Below are 14,173 nucleotides of genomic sequence, written 5' to 3'. Positions count from 1 at the left end.
ATTGTGTCAAGCCTCAGTTTCTGCTCCTATAAAATGAGGATGATTAAGGAACATACATCATGGAATGACTGTCAGGATTAAATGAGAGAATGTATAGGAAACATTGAATAAATGTGAACTCTCTACAGAAACAAGGAATGTATAATCATACCATAGTTATTGGCACCTGGTAAGCATGAAATAACTGTGGTTGTGGTAGTTCATTGCTTTGCTTTCATTCATGCATCTAGATTTTTGGTTACCTTTTTCCCCAATCTCCCCAGCCTCACACTGATTGGGTAAGCAGCTCCTTTTATACTGGTTTTCTGTGTGGTTGATCCTTCTTACCTTCTTCCCCTCTCACCAGAATACTCTTTGCTGATTGTGCTCCAATGCTGAAGGAGGGCACAAATCTCCCAGTGAGGCCGTAGTTCATACCCAAAGAGTTTGATATCTTAGTCTGGGAATTTGGACACATTTTAGTCAGCTTTTTTGCCTCTGTGACCAAAAGACCTGATAAGAATTATCTCAGAGGAATAAAAGTTTATTTGGGGCTCATGGTTTCAGAGGTCTCAGTTCATAGGTCGTGGCCTCATTGCTCTGGGCCTGAGGTGAGGCAGAACATCATAGCAAAGTGTGTGCAGGAGGAAAGCAGTTTGGGGGAGAGAAAGAGGCAGGGGGGGGAGAGAGAGAGAGAGAGAGAGAGAGAGAGCTCCACTGCTCCACTTACCAGGGCCAAAATATAAACCCCCAAAGTCATGCCCCCTTTGACCCACCTCCTCAGTCATATCCTATCTACCTAGTGTTACCACCCCGTTAATCCCTATCAGTGGATTAATTCACTGAGTAGGTTATAACTCTCATAATCTGATGATTTCACCTCTGAATGTTCTAGCATAATCTCACACATGAGCTTTTGAGACACACCTCATATCTAAAGTATAATAAGACATGAGGCTGTGGCATCCAGCGGCAGGGCAGTGAGTGGACCTGGTTCAGCTGTAGATCAGTGACCAGTTTCCTGGTTCTTCTTGAATTCCAGCTAGCTCTGCAGATGTCAACAGACCAGTTGCAAGACGTGATGAGGCCACACTTTTTCTGCTTGTCAGTAATACAGTGTAACTGTAGGGTTTTTTCATTTATCTCCCAAACAAAACAAGGCTCTCTGGAGGGTCAATGGGGAAGGCATCTGAGAACTGCAGCTCACCTGTGGTGTAAGAGAAGACCAGAAGAGTGCCTGCCTGGTGCACAGTAGGCTGTCATCAAATATCTGTTGATCGAATACATGGTGGCTGAAATCATAGCCTTGAAGAAATACTAACAAATGAAAGAAATTGGATTGCCCAAACTGAAAAGGAGGTCTGGCATAATTGCTGCTTAAAACACCTAATGACCGGCCACTGCCTGAGGCACAGGATTATAGCACATTTGTCTTAATGGCACATCTGGTATACTACACGGATGCAATTATAGTGCCTCCTAAACAGGGGGCTAGTTTCCTTCAATTATGCTTTTAAATGACAACCAGCGGAAAACTGTATTCAAACAGACCACATATCTATTTAGTGACTGTTTATTGTAAATTTTTTGTATTAAAAAGATCAGACCGATGTGTACAACTGCTAAGTTCCCCTAACATTGGCTTTCAAGGCTCCTGAGTTCCCCGTTCCGTATGATATTTTCATTACAGCCCCCCAACATTCCTGGGTAGCAAGCTGAACAGATATCACTTCCTCTTTAGGAATCACTTTAGATATCACTTCCAGGTCAAGCAACTTGAAACTTGAGAATTAAATCATCTCCCCAAAGTTATAACGCGGCAAGTACCTAGGTCCAGGTCTTTCAGTCCTTTAATCTGTTCCCTTTTGCACTCTGCAGCATTGTGTCTGGACTCCTTGCACCTTGCTTTGTTTTATTCAGTCTGGAAATGACCCCAGAATGTGAAGGGGTTGCCATTTGGAATTCTGATAATGACTTTAGTGTTTCAACTGATTTAGTACTAGTTCCACAACTGAAGTATAAGTAGGAGATGCCAGATCATTTTAGTCTTGTACATTTTAATCTTGTACATCACAATGTAAATTTTTTGGAATGCATGTGTCTGTGATGGGTGTTTTCCCAGATCCTTTTCAGTCAAGGATGGTTATAATCTAAGTGTCTTAAATTCATCTGATGCAGAAAAGAAGTTTCAGGAAGTTAAGCATGCCATTATGTTTGCTTCTCTCCTCTTTCTACTTTTTGACAGCTATGTCTGCTATACTGGTCTTGTGCTCCTTAGAATGTCCTATTTCCATCTTTCTTATAAATACATGTGTTTCTATTTGTAATTCCTATGTCCTGGATTCACTGACCTCCCATCTTCTGCATGGAAGACTGATTTATGTATACACATACCAGAACCCTGAGCAGACTACATAAAAGGAAGATGCTATAAGAGTAATCCACTTTTCTTATTCTCATAAGGATCCTGAAAATGTCCAAGAGATTGTGTGTGATGCCCTTGCCAAATTCTCTCTTCTGCATTCCATCTAAATTTGTGCTAGTATTTTTTCTTTCATTGTTTATGTATTTTGCTTGTCACTTTTGGCATTTTGTAAATAACTGTAAACTTTCAAATCATTATACTTGATGTAGGTTAACTTAATTTTACCTGCAGATCAGTTTTCTTACAGGCCAGATATTTCTGTTTACATTCTTAGTGGATAAGCCTAGAGTTGAAGTTCATCAGACAATGATTTTGGTTGGCTGAATATTTATTTTATTTTGAACATAAGTGAGCTGGCTGTATGCTTCTCAAAGTCAGGGTGCACAGAGCTTGGTACATAGATGTAGTCTATTCAATATTTGTCTCCTGAATGTCTTAGATGCATAAATTGAGACCTCCATGAATATATATGTAACTTTGGGAATCAGAGTAGAACTTATTTTAATAAGTTTTTTTATGAATTAAAAAACTATGCTTTAATCTTCCAAAAATTGTGTTGAATACATTTCAGTGGTTCCATTCAAAGGTTTAAAACATTACTAAGCCCTACAAAATAGAAGAATTTCTGAATTAACTTCAATTTAAAAATATCATTTTCTTGTAGGTTATTGTACTCATCACATTTTAGCTTTAAGATTTTGCCAAATGCTTAATACTGTTTCCTGGCTTAGCAGTAAATAATGTGAATGAACGATAACTCATAAAAATCACAGAAAATCATTGCCATTGTTGTTCTCTAACATTCTTTTTAGCTAATAAATAAATCTTCAGAGCTGATTTCGAACTTGCAATCCTCCTGCCTCAGCCTCCTGAGCCGCTGGGATTCCAGGTGTGCGCCACCACACCTGACATCAGTGTTTATTTATGAGTATATATATGTGTTGCTGAGAGTCAAACCCAGTGCCTCACCCACGCTAGGCAAGCACTCTAACACTGAGCTACAATCCCAGCTCCTCAGTGTTTTTAAAAATCATTATCCTCCCTACTGTGTGTGTGGGTATGTGTGTGTGTGTGTGTGTGTGTGTGTGTATTTATGTGTGTTTGAGAAAGAGAAAGAGGAAGATGGAAGAGAGGGAGATGGAAGAGAGGGAGAGGGGAGAGAGACCAGAGGCAGAGTCATACACACACCAGCACACCTCAGAAGGACCACTTCCCCTCCACCTTTCCCATCACATTCTCCCTTTCTCCCTCAGAGGTGTTATGCTGACTTTTTTGCTTTTCTTTATAGTTTTCTCCCTAAATATATACATAGGTATTTGCATATCTCTCACTTTTTTGAACTTCTTATTTATTGAAATATATCCTCTATATTCTTTTGTGACTTTAATTTTTCCCTCTCTACCTTATATTTGTTACCTTCTTCTATTAGTCTGGAATTCATTTTTATTGTTAGAATACTAATACTTGATTACATTGCAATTTATTGTATTGCTGATGGGCATTAAGATTGTTTCTAATTTCAGACACTTTACATGTTTATGCATGTTTCCTGGTGCACATGAAGCATGTTCTTCATCAGCATTTATATGTAGGCATAGAACTATTATGAAATGGATTTACTGTAAGATACTAGGTTCTTTAAATTTATTAGATGATCCCACTGAGTGTTCCAGAGTGAGTTGTACCAATTTATATTTCAAGCAGTGATTTTGAGTTCTGGAGGGCTTGGTTGATTAATTATTTTATTTTATTTTTAATGGGTTTTATTTTTTAGAGCAGGTGTAAGTTCATGATAAATTTATGTAAAAGGTACAGAGATTTCCTGAATACCCATTGCCACCACACATGCACATTCTCCTCTCTACCGTCATCACCTGCAGCATTGTACCTTCATTGTGATGGATGAACTTACAGTGAGAGATTAATATTTCTATCTTCCAAGATAAATTTTCTGCCAAGTGAAACTATGGTCAGGTCTTGTGTAGGTACAAATGCTGACAAGAAAACAAAATCATTTTCTCTTAGTAACAAACAACTGTCTATTCCTGTTCTTGTGACTAAGATGTTCTGAAAGTCTCCTTGGTGTGTGCTGCTTTTCATAAATCTTTGCTCACCATAAAGCGAAAGCATTGTGTGTGTGTGCACGCATTACTGGGGATTGAACCCAGAGTAGCTCTACTACTGAACTACATCCTTGTCCCCATTTTTTAAAATTTTATTTTGGGATAGGTTCTAAGTAGCTAAGGTTGACTCTGAACTTGTGATCCTCCTGCCTCAGCTTCCAGAATCTCTGGGATTACAGGTGTGCACCACCATGCCTGGCTAAGTAGATAACGTTTAAATTCTCATAGGAACTTGGGTCTTTATTGTGACAATCTCATTTTATGGCTAAAGAAGTCAATGACCATCTTCCTTTTTTGAACTTCTTATTTATTGAAATATATCCTCTATATTCTTTAATCTTCTTTCTTTGTCTGGGACAGATGGACCCTTACTGTGCTGTAATAGGAATGGTTTATTGAATAATACAGCCTGTTCAGTTCCTTTTTGTGTCTGAGTGATTGTGCTTCCAGGATGTTAGAGTAATACTTTTAAATGTTTGCTCTTAGAGCAATTATTAATAATTCTGCCTTGGTTACATTAGTTCAAGTAACTCCTGGTACCAACTAAACAGGAAGACACATATTTATTTGGTAAATTTTTTTTTCCATTTTAATTAAATCACCCACCTCTGCCAAATTGTATAACCCCTTTCTACAGTTTGTTTTCTTGGCTGTCATTAAGAAATCTGAAACTCTCCAACAAGCAGAAGTATTTATATATGTCATGATGCTTCCTGTTTCAAGCTGTTTGCCCTCTGCTGTGCTCTGAACTCTTGTACTGAACAAGACAGCTATCTCTTACAACACTCAGGTCAGTTTCTTCTTTGTTTTCTTAAAACATCAGAAGATCCTCTCTTCCTCTGTCTTTCCTCCTCCATGTAAGTGTAGAGGCTGTGTGTGAGAGAGAGAGAGACAGAGGGAGAGACAGAGAGACATGCAGAGGGTCAACAGTGAGCTGTTCAACTCCACATGTTTACTGTTCTCTCCCATTGGAGATCTGAGGATGGAACCAGAAGACAGAGGAAGGGAGCTGGAAGCAGCAGGACTGGCTTAGAAGGTTCTCCTGGTAGAGGAAACAGCACGTGCCACCACTCCATGGGTCAAGTTGAGCACCGTGAACTGCACCCTGGGTTTGAGGGTATTTAGAGCAGTGTAGCAGGTACTACAGGGCACACCATCTAAACATTTGATACCCTGTCTGCCTCTACAAATGCTATTATTTCAAAAAGGAATATGAAGAGTTTAGATGTGTCCCCTTGATCATATTTCAACCTATACAACCATGGAACATTTCTCACCTGATTCAGAAAGGCATCTGTGCCTTAGAAATTCCATGTCAGTGCGGTTGGTAGCAACTCATGCTGACAGGCTGGCTTGTGCTGGTGCGTGTACATGTGTACCTGTGTGCATGTGTGTGTTTGTTTCACTACCTGATCCTAACAAGTCTCTTCCTGGTGGTATTTTTTTATTTTTAATCTTTTTTTTAGAGAATGAAAAGTTTATTTTGGCTCAGTTTCAGAGGTTCAATTCAGTCAGCAGACTCCATAGCTCTGGACCCCTAGGTGAGTCAGGACATCATGGTGGAAAGAAGCAGCTCAACACAGCAACCAGGAAGCAGAGACAGAGGCCCCACTCACCACACACAAAATATAAAAGCCAAAGGCACACACCCAGGGATCTCTGTCCTCTAGTCACACCCCACCTGCCTAGATTTACCACCCAACTAATCCATATCCACTAATTAGGTTACAGATCTCATAATATTATCATTTCATCTCTGAACATTCTTTTGTTTTTTTGTTGTTGTTTGATGTACAGTAGAATATATTTTGACATATTATGTGTACATGGAGTATAATTTATTCTAATTAGGGTCCCATTCTTATAGTTGTATATGATGTGGAGTTACACTGGTTGTGTATTTTTAAAAGGAAGAAAAATGCAAATGTTGTTAAACATGTCCTGCTGGGAATCTCTGAAGAATAAAAACCCTACTTTCTAATAAAATAAGTATAATAGGCAAAACTTACAGGATAAAACAGTTTAAGATCAGTTGTTTAATAGCCAGCCAACCCTGCCCTTTTCAGTTTTGTAAAGATGACATGAAGCAAATGTCTGGAAGCAGTGTGCTACCTTGTCTGTTTTTAGATGTTTTGGCCTTTTTTTTTGTTATTTCAATGGTGAGATCTTTTCTGTGTCAGACAGATGATAGAAAACTGGGTGGCATATTTTGAAATATAAATCCATACATTCCTTGATCTACATATAGAAATAGCAATAGTGGTATAAACCAATTAAGAATGTAAACTAAGCAGTTTTCTTTGGCATTCATGTGCAGTGGAGTATTTCCTCCTAGTTGTGTCAAATTAGAGTGCTGTTGAATACTGGCCCATTACATACCATCAGCACAGCCTGTTAGTAAGACAAAGCTGAGCTTATTCCCTACCATGGTGAGGGGGACCCCTCTGTACAGGGCCTTAGCGGTGTCTTGGAGGGGGCAGAATGGCAGGGCTGGAATTTGTTGAGAACGTGCAGTTTGGTTTAATGAGGATCTTTTAATCTTGTAGGTGGTGGTGGCAGGGAATGGCAAGGGAGTAGGGGATCTCATAGGGTTTGTGTAAGGATCATGATACAGTTTAGAACTGGTTTTATATACACTGTCTGTTGATGGTTCTTACTAAAGAGTTGATGAGTCTTGGGGGAAGTTCCTGTAAAGAACTATCAGTCATTTGCCTGAGCAAGAATCTCTGGGAGTAGAGAAGTTATATTCGTGAAGACAATGGAATCAAAATCATGTTAATGTGGACAGTGAGCTGTGTGGGGAAGTAGGTGGTTTCATCCTCATTGTCCCAGTTGTGTGTGGGAGTACATAATTTCCGTTCTCAAATTTTGCTCAAGAGGTATCTAAGCCAGAACCAGGAATGACAGATATTCCATATAGCAGCTGTAGTCAAATACTAAAAGCTAACTTTTGTGGGAATTCACTAGGGACAGAGCTATTGGTCATTTATTCATTCATCTAATAAGCCAATATATAAAGAGCACATCCCATGTCCCAGACGCTGTGCTAAGACTGGGAACACCATAAGAGAAAAGAGAGTCCCCACCTCTTGGGCCTTTCAGTCTGGTGTGACACAGCTTTGTCTTGCTCTCCGTAGGCTACAAACACAGTCAGTAACATGCCTGGAGGTTCTATATGGCTCACATTCTCATTATATGCTCATTGCAATGGATCTTGCTGGTAATTTCATATTTAGGTTGTTAAAAAGAGGCTTATTTCAAGGTGTGTCAATGCCTGTGGGAGTTCATGGGTCTAGCTTGTTTTCATTTTATTTATCTGTTTATTTGTTTATTTAATTTAACATAGGATCTCCCTATATTGCCCAAGCTGGTCTCAAACTCCTGGGCTTAAGAGATCCTCCAGCCTCAGCTTTCTGAGTGCTGGCATTATGGATTTATGCTACGATAGCCAGTTTGTGACTTTTTTTTTTTTTAACATAGGCAAATTTATTCTTTTACTTACAACACAGTGTTTACTATGGGCCAGTCATGTTCTGGGCACTGGGCCATTACAGGAGAAATACAGCCATACAAACTATACAAATTAGGTGATCCAAACACACAAATAATTGCAATTTTAACAGCCAATTGCCATTCAACTCCACAAATTAAGGATGACTCTAGTTTGCCAGACTATGCTAGGTATTAGAAATAGAAACACCAAGAACCTGTCAACCTGTGGGGTGGTATAGTCCCAGGAAGCAATCAACATGCAGAGGAGCAAACACCTCAAGTGAAACCAAGACAGACTAATCAAGAGCCCTCTGTCCAGGGGCATCCAGAAAGGCCCAGTCCTAGCTTGCTGCACAGCTGGGTGACTTTGGCAATATTGACATAATCTCAGGAAGCTAATAAATGATTAAGCACCACTGTGAGGTTTGAGAAAGACCACAATCTCATGTCTTCTGGACACAGAAGTCCATTTCTGTTGTAGCTTCATCAGGGGAGAAACAGTTCTGACGACCAAGGGCAGAAACAAAGGCTCCTTGATGGTCTTGGCCTCTGAGAGCCTACCCTGCCTGAGTAGTGGACTCTCCTTAAGGGACCTTGGAAACTGACATGTATCTGTTTCCAAAGGGTGGTCTTTTCCAGAACTGATTTCCTTAGATGACCTTCCTGCATGTGCAGAGACAGTGGTGGCAATGTGTAGACACTGGGCAGGAACATCATTCCAGTGATGAGTGGACCTGCATCCAGCATCTTCTGGCTCCCTGATCTTGGACAAATCGCTGGACCTCTCCATATTCATAGAGTGACGTGTTGGGATTGGATTCTTTTGGTAGTTCCTTCCAACTCTGACATTTTTATTATGTATAAATGCATCGTCTCTTTGATAAAATATATGAAACAAACTGTGAAGACAGAGGAGTTAATGTCACATGATTTTCTTTCTCTGCAGTATCTCTACACAGAGAGTCTCTTCTACACCTTGCTGTGAGATGGGGCCTGGCTAAGCTTTCCCACTTTCTCCTGTGTCTTCCTGGGGGAGTCCAGGCTTTGGCGTTACCCAATGAAGAGGGTGCCACACCACTGGACTTAGCTTCACATGGTGGACATTCCAGGCTGGTGGAAGACATCACAAAGTGAGTTTAGATGCTAGCGTCTACCAAGCATTATGAAAAAATAACCCAACCATAAGCTAATATTGGAATGAGATTTTACTGTTCACATATACCATACAGATATACAATGTCACTTCTTCAGAGAGGCCTTCTGTGCTATTTATTTTTGAGATAGGATCTCACTGTGCTGCCCAGGCTGGTCTTGAACTTCTGGGCTCAAGTGATCCTTCTGCCTCAGTCTCTGGGATAACTGGGACTCTAGGCACTTGCCACTATGCCCAGCTTGTGTTTTGTTCTTTTGATTGAAGTATTATGCATAATTTTAATTATAGGCATGACCCATTTATTTCCTATGTCTCCCTTCTAGATTACTTGGGGATTTGGGGATTTTTCTGTTTTACCCACTGGAATATTTCTAGTACAGTGCCCAGTCCATGATTTTCAGTGAAAGAACATAAATTTTTGTTAAATCAATGAATAACAGTCAAACTTTATGGTACTATTTAGCCAGTGTGATGGTAATTAGGGTCTAGCAAAATAATATAAAGGAAATAATGTATTAACTATAAGGTTCTTTGTGTCAATGATATATTAACATTTCTATGAATAATGAGTATATAGTTTTATTTAGAATTGTTCGGATTGGTCATTGTTTTTAAATATATACTGATTTTCATAATGTGCAGTAAAATATATAATACAAATAGAAAGGTACATTGAGAATTATAAAGTGCTACATAAATATTAAATATTATTAGAATATTATTACATGATGTTTCTTAATGGACTGGTTTTTCTTGTTTGGCTCATGGACCTCAATGTAACTAATTTATGGTTATATGGTGAATGAGAGAAAGTTGAAGTAAAAATTGAAGCTTTCTTTTTATTTTTTCTCATTTGGTCAAATGACCATCAATCAAGGGACAAGTCTATCCAAAGGGAATTTCCCTTTTCTTTGGTTTAACATGACTTCTCTTTTTGGCTAAAAAGGGCCAGCCAAGAATGCTTCCTTTGACTTAGTCATCATGGATAGTTCTTGTTTCAGTGAGGTCTGGAGGCTGGATCTTCATTTTTTGGTAGCTTTGTATCTTTTTTCTTCATCCAAGAAAAATATATGTTTTAATAGCTTGCATGTTTACTAAGTCCATTCATGAATGGAATTAAAAGTATACAAGTTCAATTCTGATCATATGATGAAGCTTCCATTTCTAAATTAAGCACAATGATCTTACTCCTCAGGCTCAGTCACTTGGTTTTGGTATGGAAAGTTTTTTGAAGATTCTAGAGTCCTTGCCAGCAATTGGTGTGAATAGTTTGGGGAGATTCCCCAAGCCTTAGAGTACAACTGCTCTTTATAGATCTCTTTTTATCATTCTGTATGAGGGGGTAATATTTATTTCAGTGGAACTATAGATACTCCTTGACTTCTGATAGTTATGTCCCTGTGAGCCCATTGAAAATTGAAAATATCCTAAGTTGAAAATGAATTTACTACATTTAATCAACCAACAGCATAACTTAGCAACATAGTCCACCATGGAGTATTGGTTGTTTTCCCCTGTGATTGAGTGGCCAACCAAGAACTATGGCTTGCTGTCATTGCCCAACCTGGGAACAGATCACAATTCAAAATTTGAAGGAAGATTTCTGATGAATGCATATAGTTTTTATACCATTGTGAAGTTGAAAAATTATGAGTCAAACTGTTGTAAGTTAGGTACCATCTGTAGAATTTATTTTTGTAAAGCAAACATTCATTGACAAAATGAAGTCATGTTAGAAGAGGAAAGAGACATAGAGATGAAGTAAGGAATCTAAGAATAATCTTTTGGGATGTGACAACATGCTGAATGTTAATATTTTTATCCTGAGGCATCTTTACTGTCGCTGTTGCATGATAAGCCGTGCAGAATATTGTGATATTAACCATGAAGCCTACTAATAGCTAATAAATATGCAATTGTCTTTGCCAGGACAGAATAGAAAAATCCACTTACATTCAAGAAATTAGCTTGGGAACATTGTTCTGTTGTTAATGAATGTATTCAGGAATATGACATGATCAAATTTATGCATATTTTAATTTGCATGAGAAAGTGATTTACAATAGTGGTACCAGTGTGTTATGAATACCTCACTTGTTTGTAACATCCAAACTTCACCACACTCCCTGGAGATCATATCTGTTTTCCACTGTAATCATCTAATAGACTGTTGACTGCCAGTTAATTTGTCCTACATGTGGCTGCATTAAAGGGAGAGGCATCTTTTCAGATTAAAAGGGGAATGAAATATTGCGGTAAAGTTCTATGTTTGATTTAGTAATGTTTCATTATTCATATAAACCTTTAAAGTATATAGTATACTTCAATATCTTTTCCATAGGCACCTTCTCTAGATGGAAAAAGAAAGATGGCTTTTTTTTAGTAGCTGTTTACATGATCTCATGTATTTGTTGCACATAGGTGATTTTCAGGGTTCGTTTTGTCAGGTGGGTGTGTGATATCAGGGGAATAAGGGAATTGGAATCTTGTGGGTGGTATTTCAGAAACCGCGTGGATTTTGATTTGTGATGTTTCAGTTTTCAGGACAAATGTTTCCCAGGCTTCTCCCGAGTTCGGCTCAGTGAAGACGCCTCCCTGCAATACATCCACTCATCAGAAACACTGACTCTGACCCTTAACCACACAGCTGGGCATTTGTTGGAGGCAGATATTAAACTCTTCCGAAAATACTTCTGGGACAGAGCCTTTCTTGTCAAGGTTTGTACCCAGATGTTCTGGTATACAATAGTGCACACTCCTTTACAGAACACAGGCATTTATTCATTAATTGGGGAACAGTATTTTGGGGGGCATAGCACTTCCTTTCTAATGAAACATTGCAGGATATGGAATTAGAAACTATTAGATCAATAGCATGAAGATTATTACATATGTTGGTGGCAGGAAAACTACTCTGTTTAATATTCTTGTTTACTTTTCTGAGTCCAACCCAACCCAGGGTTGGGTTTTAATTCTAACATTGGATGTTTTCTCTGTACTTATTAATCGCATTATAATTCTCAACTGAAGTAGTTGCATTTAGGACTATTTTACATGTATAGTATCTACTCCTGGGCTTTCTTGTGGTTTAGACATAGTTAAGCCCAGGCATACAAATAGGAACAGATAAGAACCTTGCTTTTTTCCAAAGAGGTTTTCCCCCCTGCCATCACGACCCCCCCACCAGCTTTGAGGCCTGCCATAGCATCATATCAGAGCCTGCCCATCTTGGGGTTAAAATGTTTTACTTTCTTCCTCCTCCTCCTCATCATTTTTTCTTTCTTCTTCATCACCATGTTCATTATTATCATCATTATTTTTTGAATTCTTTGAAAAGCATAAAGAATATTTAGCATATTTTATTTATTATTAGGCAAAGTGTTATTTAACTTGGTTAGTTGTTATTTTAAGTGTAAGCAAGTGGGAATTATTGTATGGATTGGCCATACTAAAGCTTTACAACTTTGGATAACAAATATTATATGATCGTATATAGATTATGTATAAAAAGTATTCATGCTTTATTGGATCTTACATGTCTAAAAGTCTATTTTTATGTGTTAGCTATAGATGACTTGGATCTGAGGTGAGGGGCTGATCAGTACTCACTGACCCACAGTCCAAATTCAGTCTCTTACAAGGAGACACGTTAAGTCTCAGGTTTGTGCATTGCTCGGTATCTGCAGCCTTCTAGAACAACAGTGAACAATTTGCTGTAGAAACCTGAGCTTGCTTAACCATGCACTAGAGCTGTTCTGGTGCTCCTCTTCAGAAGCCACACCTGTCAGAGTTGCAAATGTTCTGTGTTTTCACTCTATATTGTAGTTTTCAGTGGTGGCATGACAATTTGTAATAAGTATTAAATGTTAAAGTGATAGATTTGTGCTAAATCTCTAAACTGTAAAGACAAATATTAAGAAATTAAAGAAAAAAACAAAATCCTTCCTTGGTTGTTGTTGATTTGTTTGGCACTGGGAATTGAATCCAGGGCCTTGCACATGCTCAGCATATACTCTGCCATGAAGTATATACCCCTAGCCCTGAATAGGCAAAGTCTTAGCTGTATTCTTTACCCATTTTTTTTTAATTGTCTAACAAAATCTTTCCTATTAATCAAAATGCTGATAATTTAGTTGTGGAGTTGGCTAAAATTAATAAGGCAGCCAGGAAATTTAAATTTTTTGAGATTGCATTCCAAGTTACTCATAAAAGTGAAGGATTCAGATGTCCCATTTCCAAAAATAATAGTACTTTATTTCATGTTTTGTTCTGTAATCAAAAACCCAACATTGTCTGATGTACTTTTCTTGCATAAGCTCGACAGCTCCCTCATCTGAAAGATAAGGGCTCAAGGCCCAGGCTGACCCCAGGTAAATATGGAGCAGGTGAATGTCTCAGGCCTTGAGACCCCTCTTACTTATACTGCCCCATTACTTATACTGCCATCTCCTCAGTACCCTCCAGTATAGAACTGCTCTGGTCCATCTCTTAAGTTCCCTGGGGGCACTGGAAGAGAGAACTCCACGTCCTGGAGGAGGTGTTGGGCAAGTTAACAGGCCAAACAGGGTGAGTGACTAGATAGTCCCTGCCCTTTTGTGGTCAGCAAATGGTATATATTTTCATTTTCTTTTTGCTCTGACCTCAGGATGCTGTTCCAAAATGGTCAGAATGAGGCACTGAGCTTAAGTATGCCTGGTAGGATTCAGGGGTATATATCAGTTGTGTGGTTACCCACCCAAGGAGGCTGAAGATTTATTTTGGAACATGTGTTAATGCACTTTTGGGCTATTTCACCATTTGGCATATCAACAAAAGATTCTGCATATTTTCACATTTTTTGTTGGCTATGAGCAATCTGTCTGAAAAGAAAATCCATATGGTCCCAAGAGGGCAACTTTTCTCTGAGGCCTTTGCAAGGCTTACCAACTTAGTTTCAGCAAGTATATCCTGTACCTGTGGTGCCAGTTTGCAGCTCAAGGTGTACTTTTCTCCTTTTGGCCC

The 14,173-nt window shown here is 38.8% G+C and overlaps 1 protein-coding gene across 4 annotated transcripts in view; it reads left to right on the top strand.

Annotated features, from left to right (window-relative positions):
- The window catches only part of Arhgef28 (Rho guanine nucleotide exchange factor 28), a 309,587-nt gene that overhangs the window by 137,799 nt on the left and 157,615 nt on the right, over positions 1–14,173 (top strand). For all 4 annotated transcript variants that reach the window (XM_047556977.1, XM_047556976.1, XM_047556975.1 and 1 more), the window contains 2 exons: positions 8,966–9,149; positions 11,710–11,890. In XM_047556977.1, coding sequence (XP_047412933.1) covers positions 8,966–9,149; positions 11,710–11,890 — 365 coding nt within the window. The remainder of the gene's footprint in view (positions 1–8,965; positions 9,150–11,709; positions 11,891–14,173) is intronic.

This window comes from Sciurus carolinensis, chromosome 6, assembly GCF_902686445.1.
Source record: "Sciurus carolinensis chromosome 6, mSciCar1.2, whole genome shotgun sequence".
NCBI lineage: Eukaryota > Metazoa > Chordata > Mammalia > Rodentia > Sciuridae > Sciurus > Sciurus carolinensis.
This window is presented reverse-complemented; position numbering and strand designations above follow the sequence as displayed.